Source organism: Sander lucioperca, chromosome 20, assembly GCF_008315115.2.
Source record: "Sander lucioperca isolate FBNREF2018 chromosome 20, SLUC_FBN_1.2, whole genome shotgun sequence".
NCBI lineage: Eukaryota > Metazoa > Chordata > Actinopteri > Perciformes > Percidae > Sander > Sander lucioperca.
The window spans coordinates 24,466,510-24,484,982 of NC_050192.1; the positions used below are offsets into that span (position 1 = coordinate 24,466,510).

Below are 18,473 nucleotides of genomic sequence, written 5' to 3' on the forward strand. Positions count from 1 at the left end.
GGGACTTTAACGTGCACGTGGGCAATGATGGAGATACATGGAGAGGCGTGATTGGGAGGAACGGCCTCCCTGATCTAAACCAGAGTGGTTGTCTGTTGTTGGACTTCTGTGCTAGTCATGGATTGTCTATAACAAACACCATGTTCAAACACAGGGATGCTCATAAGTGTACCAGAGTACCCTAGGCCAAAGGTCAATGATCGATTTTATAATCATTTCATCTGATCTGAGGCCGTATGTTTTGGAGAGATACTCCGGGAGATACTGTGGGAGGTGCTGCGGGAGTATGAGGTGAGGGGGTCCCTTCTCAGGGCCATCCAATCTCTGTACGACCAAAGCGAGAGCTGTGTCCGGGTTCTCGGCAGTAAGTCGGACTCGTTTCAGGTGAGGGTTGGCCTCCGCCAGGGCTGCGCTTTGTCACCAATCCCGTTTGTAGTATTTATGGACAGGCTATCGAGGCGTAGTCGGGGTGGGGAGGGGTTGCAGTTCGGTGGGCTTGGGGATCTCATCGCTGCTTTTTGCAGATGATGTGGTCCTGATGGCATCATCGGCCTGTGACCTTCAGCACTCACTGGATCGGTTCGCAGCCGAGTGTGAAGCGGCTGGGATGAGGATCAGCACCTCTAAATCTGAGGCCATGGTTCTCAGCAGGAAACCGATGGAGTTCCTTCTCCAGGTAGGGAATGAGTCCTTACCCCAAGTGAAGGAGTTCAAGTACCTTGGGGTCTTGTTCGCGAGTGAGGGGACAATGGAGCGGGAGATTGGTCGGAGAATCGGCGCAGCGGGTGCGGTATTACATTCAATTTATCTCACCGTTGTGACGAAAAGAGAGCTGAGCCAGAAGGCAAAGCTCTCAATCTACCGGTCAGTTTTCGTTCCTACCCTCACCTATGGTCATGAAGGCTGGGTCATGACCGAAAGAACGAGATCCAGGGTACAAGCGGCCGAAATGGGTTTCCTCAGGAGGGTGGCTGGCATCTCCCTTAGAGATAGGGTGAGAAGCACAGTCATCCGTGAGGAGCTCTGAGTAGAGCCGCTGCTCCTTCGCGTCGAAAGGAGCCAGTTGAGGTGGTTCGGGCATCTGGTAAGGATGCCCCCCTGGGCGCCTCCCTAGGGAGGTGTTCCAGGCACGTCCAGCTGGGAGGAGGCCTCGGGGAAGACCCAGGACTAGGTGAAGAGATTATATCTCCAACCTGGCCTGGGAACGCCTCGGGATCCCCCAGTCGGAGCTGGTTAATGTGGCTCGGGAAAGGGAAGTTTGGGGTCCCCTGCTGGAGCTGCTACCCCCGCGACCCGATACCGGATAAGCGGACGAAGATGGATGGAGGCTCAACTGTTACTATGGACATGGAAAACCTGCATCTGTTACAAACACACACAATGCAAACCGTACTCTAGTATTCTCATAGCGGTGAGAGGCATTGGGGCTGTTGTCACTGTATATTCACAGTGAAGTAACTAGAAAGATTTGTACCTTGAATGCCCTAAGTGGCAACGAGAGATAGCTAGGGCTGTGACGATAACCGCAATACTGCAGTGACGTGACGCTACCGCGGTGATGACGTCATCACTGTTGTTTTTTGCTGCATATGTCGTGTGATATGAAATATAACACAATTATCATTGTTTAGTTATCATTATCAACTGTCTTCTATGTTCAAGGAATTCTGGAGAAAGAAAACTTTGCACAAAGGGGATGGACAGTCCATTAAACATATGGGGGATTTTTTTTCGTGATCAGTTATTTCTAGGATTGAGTACTTGTGATATCTACAGATAACGTTCAATTAAATATATAACGCACAGTAGGGAAGGGAAGGACTCAGCCAGAATTTTTCTCTGTTCACAGTTGAGATGGACCATAGACTGTAAAGAAAGATGGACGACGCGTCTCCTCTTTGTCACTGTACAAATGTTAAGCCAAAATATACCGGATACTGGCGCCATCTTGTAATTTTGGATCCAGAGCCTGGACAGTAGTAATCGTGCGGAGGAGCCGTGGTATCTAAGTCCCGCCCATACACCTGTCCGACCAATCGTGGGTCAAGTCACACCGTTTTACCCGTTTTTATAGCATCAAATAACTAACAAAAAACAAACGTATCATAAAAATGAACACCACAATCTTTATGTTTTGGCTTCACTTATACAGTCTGCATCAACCCCTGAGATGGACAGCATAGCAGTGTTTTACCATTGCATTTTACACTGCTGAATTAGCCTAGCAGCTAGCGGAGTTTCCCTCTGCTCACAGCTTAATCCCAACAAAACACCATGATTGAATTTCGGCTTGCTATACATATATATATATATATATATATATACCTATGTAATATCTCAAAAGTGATAAACTGATTACCCCTATGGCAATTCTGCTGTTGGCATGTAGTAAAAAGAAAAACATAACTGGCTAAAACCTGAGGCTCCCTTGACTGATGACCGGAAATAGAGAGTTCATCAATGTCTGTCTGTCTGTGTGTTATGTGGTTAGGTGTCTTGCTACGGGCACGAGTAAGTGCGGTGCCAAGTTTGACGTTCTTTGGATTACAATTGCAAAAGATATCGTTAAATATATATCGGTAAAAGAAGCACCACCAGTAGGGTTGGGTACCGAAACCCGGTGTTTGTTTACATTGAATTCTCAAGGGGTTTCCAGTGTGTATCGATGCATTCATAATAAAGAGTGATAGAGGCCAGTATCTCTGGAGGTTCTAGGTTTATGTTGTGCTGTTTCCTCAAAAGCTTTGCAGGGGTGAAGAAGAGAGCCCAACACCCCACCATGCTTGCAAGCAGCATGCAGATAGATTTGAAACTTAGGAAACTTGTCTCTCTCTAGCTAAGTTCAAAGGTGTGCGAGATAAACCCGCTGGGTAATGCTGATGCTTTGAACAGGTTGTTGTTGTCTGCGTAGATCGTCCTCCTCTTCTTGCTCTGCTCTCTGTTTCGGTTTTAGTTACACTACAGGGAAATGTGGTTAATAATACCATTTGCCTTGTCTGTTTTAATGAAAATGTGAGGTGACACTATGCAGTAGTGCATACACATTTGTACAGTGAAGTAATCATGAGACACATTAATGATCCTTGTTGGGAATGTCTCTGTACTTTTATTTGGAAATTAGGACAACAATAAATAAAGACAAGTAAAACCTTCAAATATAAAAAAACAAACAAAAAAAACGGTTTATTACCTGGACTCTGCTGTGAAGCCTCTGACGTTACCAAAGCTGCTCTCTGTCCGCGGAAATCTTTCCAGGCGTCCATGTTAAAGGAGACAACAGAAGAAAAGATATGTTTAACTTTCGTACTTAAGAAGATCTTGTCCGAGATGTTGAATTTTCTAACCATGTTTCTGTCATTTAAACAGCTTTACAGTAGTTTCTTATCAGAAGCTCTGAAAACATGTTGAGATAGATAGATATATATATATATATATATATATATATATATATATATATACCTCCCCCGTTTTGAGGTCCCGACAAGTCCCTGAATCAATAGCCCCAGGCTCCAGGCGCCCGGCTCCAGGCAGGTGTGGTGCGGACAGTTTAAATAATTAAGTACATGGAGAGAGGCAGAACTGAAGTCTACGGGTCGTCATAACATGGTGAAGGATATGGGCATCGTGTTACAACGTTAAAAGCAGGTAATTGGAGTGACTAATTGGCCAGTTTGGGTGCTCAAAGTGGCCTGAAAGTGCTAAGGAGACATGGCAGCCCATTGATCCCAGCCCCCCCGGGGGTCCAAGCACCGACTGCAAACATTAGCTGTTTTTAGGTAAAGGCCTGTGTAGACGACTGTTACAGAAGCCACAGCCAGTTGACTTTGAGGAGTTGGAAGTGTTGCGAGGTCAGATTCAACAGGTTTCCATATGTTGTCGTGGAAGGGTTTTGTTTCTTAAACTTACCTTCGTAGTTTTGATCTTGTTCCCTGTCGCACAGCTCCAGCCCTTCAGATCAGGAAGAACTTTGCATTCCTCCCCGTCAAGGCACGGATGCATCTGACACCACCACTTCTGCTCCACTATGGAGGCTGCAGGTTAAGAGACGTCAGAGAACAAATAGTCAGACATGGCTTTGTTCACGTTGTCTGTAGGCCTTCACACCAGTGTTAATTGCGTCAACAAAAAACGATTAAAAACATTTGACAACTTGTTTTTTTACATGATAAAAACAAGATTAAAATCAAAAGGAACTTATTTCATTTTGAAAAAAATTAAATTACGATTATCAACAAATAAAAACTAAAGATGATTAGAAAGAATGGATAATTATTGTTGTAATGCCAAATCTGCATGCATCTGCCAAATCACACATTATATTATCCTGATTGGTCAAACTGTATCCTCCAATGCCCAGAACACATTCAAGTCCTATTCACTTATTTATCCTATTAAATTCATTCAAATTATGAAATTTCTATTAAATTACATTGGATGCATTTTCCCCTACTAATGTTAACCTATATTTATATTGATGATGATGCTTTTTAGTCAATGTTGCCGGGCTGGCCGGCATGTTTTCTTATGTCTGCCCTCTAGCTATTTTGTTGCCACTATCATTAAAAATACTAAAACCAAATTAAAATCAAGTGGTAATATTAAAATGCATCATGCTCAACTCTAAACGTTTGCACAATTTTGATTTATATGGTCTTTTTTTAATTTAAGGACATAATCGGTGTAAATATTTCAAGCTCGCATCCATAACGTTATGAGCCTGAAACAAAGCATCTCCTTAAATACCAATCAAATCATCACAGCGGTGTCCAAACAAGTCTGGTAAATTGTCTAAATCTATCTATTTTGAGTATTTCAACGCACTTGTCGTACATATCTACGTGTTGGAGATAGGAACTGGAAAAAGATGAGACTCCAGCCGTCTGAGGGGAAAACCTTCTGCTGCAGTGAGTTGCCTCAATAAAAAGAGCGCATTAAGCTTCTGCTACTCCATTGTACAAGACATCATTTAAATTTGGCGTATTACAGAAGTCATCTATTTTCCATATCCCCCCTCCACCAGCATTCACCAGCACCAAGTGTTCTTTGTTTCCAGTGTTATTATAATCCACACATAATGTAGAAGCCTCACTAGAGTATATTACACAGAATGGATACTTTATGACATGAGGGAATCAATTTGGACCACACGGCCATGGTCATAGCAGCGCGGTGGTGTAAAACGTGCATCAGGTCAACTGCAAGCAGATGGTGGTTGTGTAACGGCAGCTATTAAAAAGCCACAAAGGTTCCCATGAAATGAAATGGGAGTATTGATAACCAAACGTACATAAAATGCAATGGATACGTTTCACTTCACAGTTAATGATGCTTTAAAAACAGCTCAGACTGAAAACATCTGGGAGCAAAAAATAGATTTATACTTTTTATTCATTTTATTGTCTCTGTTGTAGCTGTTAGAAATGCCTACACATATTTGCTTTAACCTTGAGCTCATATTAATGATCATGTGTTTTTTTGCATATTTTATGAAAGTAAAGGGCTGAGCTGCATGGCCACATATACTGTGAATCATCGGCCATCAAAACAAAACTGTTGAAAAATCAAAGCGTTTGTTTTAATCAGAAGTTAAAATGTTTTAATTGCAATCATGTGCCAGCATTAAAGATGACAGAGTGAGTCTTGTGGGTGAGTGGCTTTGGAGTGTGGCCAAAGCATAGTTGTGGCAAGAGTGTGACATTAGCTGACTCAAACAGTAAAGCAGATAGGGAGTTGTAGTTTTGCTGTGAAGTGCAAAATCGGAAAGCAAACCTGGTAGCTGTGTCTGACTGTCAACATGTGACCGTACAAAGGTTCTCCAGGGTAGTGGAAAGATTTTACACAGATATTAATGCTCAGGATAACTCTCGCCTCAATATTTAAGACTGCTGTACATTACTTACTACTGTACCTTACACGGACTGGTAATGTAATTGTAGTGTCTGTATACTGTAGATATGGGAAAATCTCAAGGGACAGCTGCAAGGCCATGGTCACATGACCGGTGGGACCAGTTGTCAAGCAACCAGTGACTCGAGGCAGTTATTCGTCCCAGCCATAGACTGTATATGAAGATGGAAGACGTCTCAGTCATAGATATCTATGGTCTCAGTGTCCTCCAACTGTACAAAATGAAGCCAAATCACCACAGACACGGGCGCTGCCATCTTGTAATTTTGGAGCCAGAGTCTGCGCAGTTAGGGGCTATCCTTTACTAACCACTTTTCCTTAAATCCGGTGGTAAACGTCCTGAGTAATAATCAAAGCAGTTATGCTGCTGACTGCTGTCCTCAGTGCGTAAATGCGCACAGCGGAGCAGCAGCAGTTATATTGTCCTCATGAATGATGTATTTCTGTCACCAACCCGCAACCACCTAACCCTTATAACATATAATGTGTACAGTAGATTCATAGGCCTTACACGTTCTGCTTATCTTGCATGCATTTAACAATTATTTTCATAGTCATTTTAATCGGGATTCATGTGAATAAATATGAGTGGACAGGAGGGTAAGCATGTGCAACCAATAATGATCATAAGCTTTATTAGCAGAACACCTATACAAGAAACAGCCTACAGCTCAGTGCTTTATAATAAGAAAATTACATGCACTGAGTGCTTCACAGTAAACAGACATAATGAATGCATTTATAGAACCAGCATGAAACAACTCGGTGAGAACCCACCGACCCAGACCCATGCCAATAACTTCCGCCGTCGTATAAATATGCAGCAGAGTGTAAGGGCAGTCGGATTCTTTTTCCACCACGGTTGTCTTTTCCTACTTCCTTTTGAATTCTCCTTCACATCCATCCTTGACCTCATGACGTTTACCATCTGGGTTAAGGAAAAGTGGTTAGTAAAGGACATAGGAGGTAATTTTTTGGGCTTTTTGACCACAGCCAGGGAGTGGAGCTGCAAGTATAGAAGTCCCGCCCATATACCGCCCGACCAATCGCGAGTTAATTACAGCTGTCTATCATTACACCCCGTTTTTATAGCATTAAATAACTAATAAAAAACAAACCTATGATAAAAAATAAACACTTAAACACACATTAGTGGGATCAGAACTAGCTTTATTTGACAGAAACCATCTTTGGGAAAAATGTATTTGATGTGTACTTCCAACTTTTTATATAGGCCCATGTACCATTCACTAACATGGAGGGGGTGGGATTTATGACGTATACTGCAGCCAGCCACCAGGGGGCGATCCAGATGTTTTGACTTTACTTTTAGGGAGCTGTCAATTTATCCATCTTTATATATGGTCCCAGCCAATAATTAGTCCGGCACATTGTCGTTTTTAAACTTCAGTTTTCCTTCAAACTAAACAAAGGAGATGCAATGTGCTAATTATTGAGTTTAAAGGTGCTGGTAGGTGGATTTTTTTTTGTTCTTTTGGACAAAGCCAGGCTATCCGTTTCCCCCTACTTCCAGTCCTTATGCTAAGCTAACCATCTGCTCGTAGTAGCTTTATATTTACCATACAGACATGAGAGTATGTTGTGTCAATCTTCTCATCTAACTCTCGGCAAGAAAGCAAATGTGTATTATGTGTTTCCAAACTGTCTACTGTTCAAACTACTCCTTTAAGAATCCCTGTTGATATAATACTTTCCAATTTCTGTATTTCACTTATTTTCATTTTTAGTGTCCCCATAGTAATGTCTTATTCATCTAGTACAACAGGTTGAAATGACTCCATCCACTGGACTTCACCTGTCCTACTACTACAGTACATTCCAGGGTTAAATGTTGATCTGACATTGAGTGCAGACTGGCCAGACAGGAAACCTGTGCCATGTGTTACACCCAGTTAGTGATTCTTATAAATTAGAAAGCACTGCCCCCTCTGTAAGAAATCAATGGCTTAGCCAATGCACACCAGTTTTCCCATTCGTGATATAGTCCTTTTTATGATTAAATTTGCTTTTTAAGTTTTCTTTACTTGTAGGACAATGTTTTTTCCAAAGTCATCATGCGATCAAGACACTTTTTTTTATTTTTGTTTAGAAACTTTGAATTACGCATTGAAATCTATTCAGGCTTTCTCAGATGTCTGAGGTTCTGTCTTATAAATATAAAAAGAGGAGATGCATATAAAGACCAGCTAAAGGTAATCCCTGGTTGTAGAAGAAAGAATAATTAAAAGGTTAAGTGCTGAACATTTTTTCCTGAGATCACCGTGGAGCTTTAAACTGAGGCCAGTGGCTCACAGCTCTAATTTGCAGAAAATGTCAATACTAAAATGTCAAGGAATAGGTCAAACACGATTGGGTCCAGAGTTTAGCCAGAAACCTGCGCTTTTCAGACCAAAGTGAAGCAGCCACTTGAGCTGAGTCGGGGGTCTGACAAATTAGCATGCTAAGAGACCCTGTGGGCCATTGACTTTACAGTCAGGCAGTGGGCAGCTTCACATTCATTCATAGGTGATTAAAAAGAAAAGCCCTTAGGAGCCTTTTAGTAAGGCCGCCAGATTCAGCAGACAGTATTGACTGGGTGGGTGCATACAGTCAAATATAATCACAAGGGTTACGTCAGTCACTCTAATATGTCAATGAATCAGACAGGATAACCAAAAATGGAAGTACTTGCACTGCTGCTTTTGCCACTGCTGGAGTATTTCTTATAGGCTACCAACATAGTACTACTTGCTGCTGCTCATACTCTAGTTCAAACAACTAGTTATATTAGTACTGTACAGTATTAAACACATTCTTATACATTTTAAAATATTAGGCTAATGAAACCTTTCAAGGGTAAATTATACCAAACTACAGTAAAGGCTTGAATTTATATAATTTACTGTAGAATAAATATTATTTGTTAATATGTGGGAACGACCTCCTGTTCCCCGAAAAAGAGACTTGGTGAACAGTTCCGTGAAAACAGCTTCATTATCCTGTGCTAAGTCATTATCCACATCCTGTCTCTTTGCTCAGATTTCAGGGCATGTTAAGCTGCACAGAGGAAACCTGGACTAAAAGTAAAGTTCTAGAAATGTTTTGGATCAATTGTTTTGAGAACCTAACCCACTTGAACCTCTGTTAGGATTTACTTGGGGTTTATAATAGCATCATCCTTTATGTAGTTTTGCATTAAATGTCCCACGAAATGGAACTACAGTACCCTTGAGCATGATCTTGTGTCGGGGATACACAAATGTTTTGCACTGGGGCATATTACTGGAATGTGTATACACCTAGGTGCTCTGGTTCTCTGGCAAAAAACGTGAATGTAGTTTAATCTGGACTGTGCAGACTGTAGTGTGTGCAAGTTCTTCTTCTTTTGTACCACCTTTAATTGCACCTAGCTGAGCCTTTAAGCCAGGTGAGCAGTGAACACTTTAATCCTTCTGACATTTTGAAGACCAAACAATTAATTATAAAAAAATAATCAACAGATTCATTAGAAATCCACACCATATGAAGGTTTTAAATTGAAAGGGCGTAATTATCATATGCAGTTGTCACCAATCCCTTCCTCATATTGCATAAAAAGATATTTGTGTGTGTAGTGCGGAAATAAAAATCACTTTTTCCTTATTAGTATTTGTTCAAGCGTAATTTAATGTGTATGTAAATACCTAATGTTCCCATGATGATGTAATCTGCTAAAACCCCTGACAACATCTCCGAGAAGAAATTACACCTAAGTGAGTTAGTGTGTGCCGAAACACTTATCGATGATCTCAGCAAAACTAATCCTCAAGGTTTGTGGAAAGGAGCATCAGCAGAAAAAGAACAGAAAAAAGAAGATAGCCCATGAAATATTCAGCCGGAGCATACCATCTACACATGACGGGGCGGCTCTGGTGGTGCCGGCCACTTGCCCAGGAAAGCAGGAGCACTTCACAGTTTGCGACCGCTCCTCGATTTTGTTCTTGTTGCAGCAGCGATGCAACGCCACCACCTCGCAGGTGCCTGTTCGGACATGATGCGCTGCTGGAGAAACAACAGGAAAGATGGAATAATCAGCAAGGATTCAGTCCAGCGGTGGTGCAATACTTACGTCTACACACTGTTGGCCTTGGATTGAGTCCCATAAGAATCTCTCTCTTGGGTCTCTATTGTCTGTTCTGCATCCGCCTCATCAGTCTCAATAATGAAAGAATTACCAGGGCGAGCAGACTACCAATTTTCTTAAAAGGGGCCTTTTATTACAGAGGGTTCAATTTTCCTGTCTTTATGTGCTTTATTCTTTTGAAAGTATTTTTTTTTTTTGAGTGACTTAACGTTTTTGAGGGTGAATGCTAGTTTTTTATTCATACACCTCCACTGGGTAGCCCTCTCTGTTACAAATTTGTACTCTCCGAGCGGAGGCCAAGATAGCTCTGATGACATCAGTGTTATTTTTTCACTTGACAAAGCTCCTCAAGAGACATTATACAACTGTTTTCACAGACTGAGTGGCACTCACCGTGCCTGGTAGACTGAGTGTAAGATCAGTGGAGTGACCCTATAAAAGTGTTTAGCGTTTTACTCAGAATCTTACTTTTATCCGTATTTAAACCTCTCAAAAAGTATACCTCCAAAAACACTGAAACCTAAATTTCCCATAATGCAACTCCATAGCATCATTCATTATACCGTCCCTAACTGGTAAATGCCCATTTTTTTTTAAAACCCCACACTCTGAATTTGTAACCCAGGTTTTCTATCATAAATGTGAAGTCTTAAAGATACCCTGTGGAGTTTTTTATAACTCGCAATCATGCCCTCATAAAAACATTGCTCCGTAGTGCTACTGTACACATACTTGCCGATCGCCATCGCAAATTGATGGGGGTAACACCCAACAAACAAAGCAATGGGCCAGCAAAAGCAGGAAGGAAGAAAATGCACCCAATACATTTTTGATAAGAAACACTGAATGGAAATATGACTTTTGTTTTTGCATGTTTACCACTGTGTTGCATCACCTTTTCTTTTAACAACACTCAATAAGCGTTTGGGACACTAATTGTTAAAGCATCGTAGGTGGAATTCTTTCCCATTCTTGCTTGATGTGCGACTTCAGTTTCTCAACAGTCCGGGGTCTCCGTTGTCATATTTTGCGCTTCATAATGCACCACACATTTTCAATGGGAGACAGATCTGGACTGCAGGCAGGCCAGTCTAGTACCCGCACTCTTTTACAACGAAGCCACGCTGTTGTAACACATGCAGAATGTGGCTTGGCATTGTCTTGCTGAAATAAGCAGGGACATCCTTGAAAAAGACGTTGCTTGGATGGCAGCATATGTTGCTCCAAAACCTGTATGTACCTTTCAGCATTAATGGTGCCTTCACAGATATGCAAGTTATGTTATGGGCCCTAACACACCCCCATAGCATCACAGATGCCTTTTCCTCTTTGGCCCGGAGGACATGTCGTCCATGATTTCCAAAAACAATTTGAAATGTGGACTCGTCAGACCACAGCAGTCCATCTCAGATGAGCTCGGGTCCAGTGAAGCCGGCGGCGTTCCTGGGTGTTGTTGATATATGGCTTTGGCTTTGCATGGTAGAGTTTTAACTTGCACTTGTAGATGTAGATGCCCACGTGGTAATATCCTTTACATAATGATGTCTGTTTTTAATGCAGTGCCGCCTGAGGGATCAAAGGTCACGGGCATTCAACGTTGGTTTTCGGCCTTGCCGCTTACGTGCAGAGATTTCTCCAGATTCTCTGAATCTTTTGATGATATTGTGGACTGTAGCTGATGAAATCCCTAAATGAAACTGTTCTCTAACTGTTGGACTATTTTCCCACGCAGTTGTTCTCAAAGTGGTGAACCATCCTTGCTTGTAAACGACTGAGCCTTTTGGGGATGCTCCTTTTAGACCCAGTCATGACAAATTAACCAGTTCACCTGTGCAATGTTCCAAACAGGTGTTTTTTGAGCATTCCTCAACTTTCCCAGTCTTTTGTTGCCCCTGTCCCAGCTTTTTTGGAACGTGTTGCAGGCATCAAATTCAAAATGATAATATCTTGTCTTTGTAGTATGTTCAATTTAATATAGGTTGGAAAGGATTTGCAATTCATTGTATTCTGTTTTTATTTACATTTTACACGATGTCCCAACTTCATTGGAATTGGGGTTTGTAGTACTAGCAGCAGCAGCTTTAAGCAGTGTAGTGGAGGTAACCAATCAGGACCTGGCATTGCAAACATCGTAAGGAACAGTATTTTGATCATGCTCAGTGTATTTGATGGAAAAAGTACATTTTAAATAAATATCTGAAGTATGGGATGGTAATGATTGGAACTGATAACGTTCCAGATTTACCACAACAGGCAGCAGCCTTAAGAAAAATCAGATATGTGATGGGGGAAAGTGCAGCGCTGCAGTATTTGGAGCCAATTTCCAGATCACGCTCCATTGTCTGAATTATTTAGAGCCTGAGCTGCTCCATTCTCTTTTAATTGCATGTGACATTTTCTTGAGGTGTCCTTCTGCTGAGATACTCGCTGCAGCAGTAAACAGTAAATCTGAAATGACTGCGTGAAACTGGTCCTAACTGTCTGTACTGTCGCGGCTCAACCAAACCCAGTTAATTCCGTTTTCACTTCGGCATGTTATGTCGATGGACAGCTCTAGCTGCTGTAACAAGCAACTACTGAGACTAACAGTGATGGAGTCAGCTGCTCTGCTGAGAGGGAATTATATTAAATCTGACAAATATGTTGTGCAACTGTTGAACAACACTATACCTCAGAGATTTACCTGTTACCTTTTTATGTTTAGAATTTCGAAAAACACTGCATTCAGTGGGAATCTTATATTCCACTACACTGTTTGGCTTACCGACAGTCTGTGATTGCATAGCATCAAACATTTCACTGATGGCTGCTGCTGGAATACACAATTGAACAGCAGGTAGAAAAGGACAGAATCCATTTTTTAAAAAGCAAAAAGACATAGAGACAGGAAAGGAAAGTTGTGCTTTTATTATGCACTCTACTTTTGATAGCATGTCTGCTCTAACAACCAACCCCCCCCACACACACTCCTTGTCTGTCCTCATATATCAAAAAATAATGCAGGTAGTTGCCCGGAAGTAGCGGGATGCTTACTCATGCTCTGGCCCGAACAAGAGAAGATATGAAAGACAAGCACACAGCAAGCCGAGCTGCTTCAGATGTAAGAGAAGTGCTGCCAGTATCTCTCTCTAAAGGACACGCTTCACACTGAGAGGCTGTGGTTTTTCTGACTGGATTTGGAGTTTTACTTGGATTCTTACTCGGCTCCCCCTGCCAGCAGATACAGAGAAAAGCATTTCACTCGGGAATCAGTCTGTCCTGCAAACCGGCTTTAAACCTGCTGTGCTGCCGCTGAGACAGAGAGACAGAGAGGGTCCCTCTGGCCCTGGACATGCTACTGCTGCTGCTGCATTTGGGTTTTGTAGATTGTTGTCTTTCACAGTTTCAAAATACAAGCATGATGCCATGAAATTGCAAAACAGGATTCATGTTGCATATTGTTCCCGTCTCCATATTTCCTGTCTGCATCTCCAATGCCGCTATCCCGAAAAGTCAAAATGCCAAAAATAAATAAATTTATCCATGCATGAAAAATTAGAGACATGTTTCGGGAGAAGGACATAGTATTTACTTACTAGAAATTGTGTGGGACGTTTACTGTACTTTTAACTCAGCTGAGCCTGTCTAATTGTGCAACTTGTGACTACAGGTTTTGGACACTTTTTCATGTGGCCTGGACTAAAACCAAAGTTAGTTTTAATTCTCTAAACTAAACAATAACCTTTTTGTTTTTTATTATTTTAGTTGCCTTAACTGAACCGCTTTCTGAAACTAACAAATGCTTGTTTCATATTTCTTCAGCTGTAAATCAAGTAACAGTCACATAATTCTTGTCCATCTCACATAATCTACACGTCACAATTTGTGCTCATTTCACAATTTTTTTTATATGGTTTTGCTTTTGTCTGACAGATTATTTTAGTCATGCTTTCAATGTCACTCTGTGGATGGCGACCTTCTATTCGAAGGCAATCTGGGTCAGTCGGTCCACCACTTTGGTTCAGACCGAAATTTCTTAACTCTCACATGGATTGCCATTTGGCTACATTTAGTAAAGACATTAATGGTTCCCAGATAATGAATCATTCTGACTTTTCCTTTAGTGACACATTTGTGGTTTTGAGTGAAATGTCTAAAGTATTTGATGGATTACCATAAAATTTTCTCCACACATAACACACTTAGTCCATCCCCTGACTTGTCATCATCAGGTCGAAATTTCAATTGGCCAACACTTTGGTTTAAAAACTAAGATGGCGAACATGATACACATTATATCTGCTAAACATCAAAGCACTTAATTATCCAAACCAAACACTAACCTTGCCTCAGCTAAAACTTTCCACAAAAAAGTCAAACAACTAATCCTCTACTTCCAATTAAGTTTCCTTCACACAATTCTTGTCATTATCACATTTTCTACTCTATTTCTGCTCATTTTTTTCAATCTTCTGAGATTGTGTTTTGCTTTTGTCTGGAAAAAAATTTTTTTGTCTTTTATCTACTGTTAACTTATTTCCCTCTTAAGCAGCTCTAAACTGCAGACCAGTGCCTCCTGAGAAGCCATTTTGATGTAGTATAAAGGTTTAAGTTATTTGTTCTTCAGCCAGAAAAATAAAACCAGGGGTAGCAGTTCAAGAGAAGTGGTTCAGGGAATGTTTTTTCAATTGCAATTTTGACACTACTGGAATGACTGTCTTGTTGTTTTGGGAAATAATAGCACAAAGTATAATGGGGGGGTAAAGATACTACGTATCATCTTTCAAACTTTCTAATGCTGTTACCATCCTTTTTAATTGATATTCTAAAATAGGATCATGTGGGGGGAAAAAAAGATCACATCCACATTTTCAGAATAAATATTTAACAAAAGGAAACAAAAATGTGCATCATGGACGTATGAAAATCAGACCTGACCCTAACGGATGATTTGCTACAGTTTTGTTTTCACGTGATTGTACAGTTTATGAGTAAAAAGGAAAAAGGGAATTTGCATTTCAAGAGAATTTAATGCTGCCAGTTCCAAACAACAGCCCTCAGGCTTGTTACATTGCTTTGCAGATAAAGGAAATAAAATGTTGTACAGTAAAGAGGCACTTACAGAAAATAAGGACACAAAAGAAAAAGAAAAATGTCTCTTTTAATTATTGTTTCATTTTGTGCACATCCCATTGTTTTCAGTGCTATTTGCTCATGTGCTTTTGTATCACACAAACTGAGAGACACTAGTCCTTTGCTGATGCAAGCATTGAAGTCATGGGTATAAAAAGAGCATAATTGTCTACATTCTAGCTCAAACCTGCTGGAGATAACAGGACGACAGATGTATAGTAAATATCTTGCAACTGCAACTCAACTTATCCTTCTGTAAAAAGTTTCACTGAGTTAGGTCTGATTTGATGACACTCAACAGACTGTGTTGGAAAAATGAAGAGGCACTGTTTGCATCACACGTGTGAGCTTTCAGAAACCCACATCCAGTGAGGCGAAGCATAAATCCTCTTACCAAAAGGAGAAACCGGTTTGAAAATATAATGCTACCTTTTCACGGCTAATCGGAGCATAGAACTTAGTGAGTGCAAAGTAAGTGCTTACTTGACAGGTCTACTGATTTAATGTAGTAAAAGCCAACTGACACAATCTCCCAGGGTCTTAATGGCCATGCATAGCCCAGTCTCAGACCCAACTATTACTGTAATAGCATGGTTATAGTAATTACATGATAATTTAACGAAAGCATAAATTGCCCTTAGTGCATTATAGCTGCACAGAAAAATGTCCAATATGACACATTATTACCGTTAACTATCTCAGACAAATAGTCTCAACTTTTACTTTTGTGAGTTCATGTGAGACTCCGTCCATAAACAATTACGTTGTCTTTTAAAAGGCTAATCACTATAATAAGGTTTCGGCCATTATCTACCTGTTTGGCCTCCATTAAAATAGACAATTAGGAAGTATGGCTAAGGTATATCTGCTGTTTGTTGACAGGGTGTACATCAATGCTAGTGATTTCTTGACAAGGTGCTAAGTGGTACATATATTACAAGATATTATAAAACATGAAGAACAGAAAAAAACTGAGGCATCACTCCTGATTAAAAAAAAAAGACATTTTGGATCCTCCTGTCCGCAAAGTATTCAAACATCCTGATGTCCAACTTGCATCAGGCAGGGCAAGGCTCTCAGGTTGCAGGCACGTGTTAAACTAACACCTAATACGTCAGTCAGCCAGAGAAATGCTATCGCTAGTTAGCCGCAGTAGCTCTTTGAGCTAGCAGCTAATTGTAAGTTAGCAAGCTAGCTAAATTGGTCACTAACAGAAAAAGGTGATTTCCAGTGGGAAACCACTGGGTTGTCATGTGTTTTGCACGCCAACCCGTTGTCACCATATTCCACTGAAGGGCACACAGCTTATGTGATGTTTTGATTACTTGTGCAGTAAGGAGGATTTGCATCTAGCTTTAAGAAATCAGCTGTTTTTTGTTTTGGTGATAACTCTCACTCTCTCCGTGCTGTTTGCTTGTTGCATTGCTAAGGCTGGATCTTAATTTTTGTTTCAGAGCTGAAAATGTCATAACTAACTTTTGCAGTACTGTAAGAGAAGACACAATACGCTTAGCTGGTACTTTGCCTTTTTCCTGAACAGGCCTGAGTGTGTACTGTTGTCTGTCATTGTATATTGTTTACTGTATGCACTGTTGTCTGATGTGTACAGTGCTGTGGAAATGAATTTCCCCTTGGGGACAATACAGTCTAAAGTCTATTAACTGTGCAGTGACTACATTGAAATTGAATTTGCAGAAAAAATTAAGCCGTTTAAATTTAAAGCAATAGTCGACATTTTGTGAAATCCGCCTTTTGGCTCTCTGGCAGAGAGCTAAATGAGAAGATCGGTACCACTCCCACTCGCTTTAAATATGAAGCTACAGTCAGTCAGTTAGCTTAGCTTAGCATAAAGACTGGAAAGAGGGGGAAACCGCTCTCCTGGTATCAAAATCCACCTCCCAGCACCTCTGAAGCTCACCAATTAACACGTTATATCTCATGTGTTTATACCTTACAAAAAATTCAGTGTGATATGACACGTCACTGTGAGGTTGCCAGGCAACCAGCAGAGTAAGTCTGTCCCTTTTGTAAAATGATAATATATTGTATAAGTTGAGGTAAACCCCAAAAGCTGCTTGGAATCAAATTTGGATCAGATCCTGAGAACTAACATGAAGTACCAACACTTGATGCTGACTAGCAGACAGCATGAATCCTTTGAACCAAAGTTGCTTTCAGCAAGTAGTAGTGATGGACCATTTCTCTCTGAAATTACTCTGCTTGAGAAGCTTTTATATGTTGGTCTCTGGAGACAGAGGAGAAACCGCAAATGATGCATACTTTGTATCATTCATGAAGCTGTTGTGAATCATAGTTTAATCATTGCTGACTGTTTGCTGCCAAAAATACCAGCTCTCATATAGAGAAATGATCTCACTGAGTGCAATTCCCTCTGTACAAACCTACATAACGAGGTGTGTAATTATGTTAATGGAAATGAACAGATTTTCCCCTCAAACTATTTGTTACTTTGTTGCTAGCAGGTTAGAAGAGTGACAGATGAGGATCCGTCTTTCAGCCACAATTACAAATCTGATTCAGGGAGCCAAACTCAATGTAAAATACTGAGCATGTGGATTTATTGTAATGTTTAACTTTGGGCTCCTGTAGTGTCTCTGGCTGTTAGTTACTGCTCTCTCAGGGGTGCAAGCAGTGTTTTTCTTTCTTGGCAAGATGCTTCTTATGCATCATATAAGTCATTTTTATTACAAAGTGCAGAAAGTCTAAGGTGCAGAGCAAGCAACAAACTTTGATGCATATAACCCAAGACCTACTGTACAGTAAGTCAGACATGGAGGTCATGCGTCACGCAACATTTACAACTGTAAGGGAAGCACCTCTACTGTACTGCAAACTGACACTACACTAATACCACCTGAGCGCTAATTAGGGTGACCAGATGAGAATGGATATAATTTGGGAGGGGGGACGGGACATGAATTTCAAAATTCTGCACCAAAATGATTTATTATTTTTATTCAGGAATTCAACTGTCTGTCATGTAAACCCAAAAATACAAATAAAAAATCATTAAAATCATGAACTCAAGTGTCATTATGAAACACATAAAACAAACACAAAGTGTTGGTATGTACAGTTGTGCTGTTATATGTAGTTTGCTGCTAGCATGCAATCTTAACGCCAGATGGAGATGTATCCCTCCCATTCTTCTGATGATGATGTTAAGTAGACTTTTACATATGTCTGGATCAAAAGAAGTACATTTCCAGGCATAGGCGCCGATTTATGTTTTCCTCTGTGGGTGCTCACGGGCACACGCCGTTTAAAAAAAAAAAGTAGTCCATTAGGTTCTTGTCTCATCTGGGGTCTG

General features: G+C 40.8%; 1 protein-coding gene and 1 long non-coding RNA gene across 3 annotated transcripts in view; one reads left to right on the top strand and one right to left on the bottom strand.

The window, feature by feature from the left end:
- LOC116054561 overlaps positions 1–18,473 on the top strand; it is a 110,904-nt gene that overhangs the window by 32,235 nt on the left and 60,196 nt on the right. The gene's annotated exons all lie outside the window — the stretch shown is intronic.
- Positions 1–18,473, bottom strand: part of LOC116054560 (chemokine-like protein TAFA-2) — a 70,741-nt gene that overhangs the window by 4,988 nt on the left and 47,280 nt on the right. Inside the window, exons 3-5 of one of the 2 annotated variants that reach the window (XM_031306161.2) lie at positions 9,793–9,945; positions 3,907–4,031; positions 3,191–3,247 (exon numbers count right to left, since the gene is read on the bottom strand). In XM_031306161.2, the coding sequence (XP_031162021.1) occupies positions 3,218–3,247; positions 3,907–4,031; positions 9,793–9,945 (308 nt within the window). In that variant the 3' untranslated portion in view covers positions 3,191–3,217. Of the gene's footprint in view, positions 1–3,190; positions 3,248–3,906; positions 4,032–9,792; positions 9,949–18,473 lie in introns of both variants that reach the window. The other variant, XM_031306160.2, reaches the window with a different exon arrangement.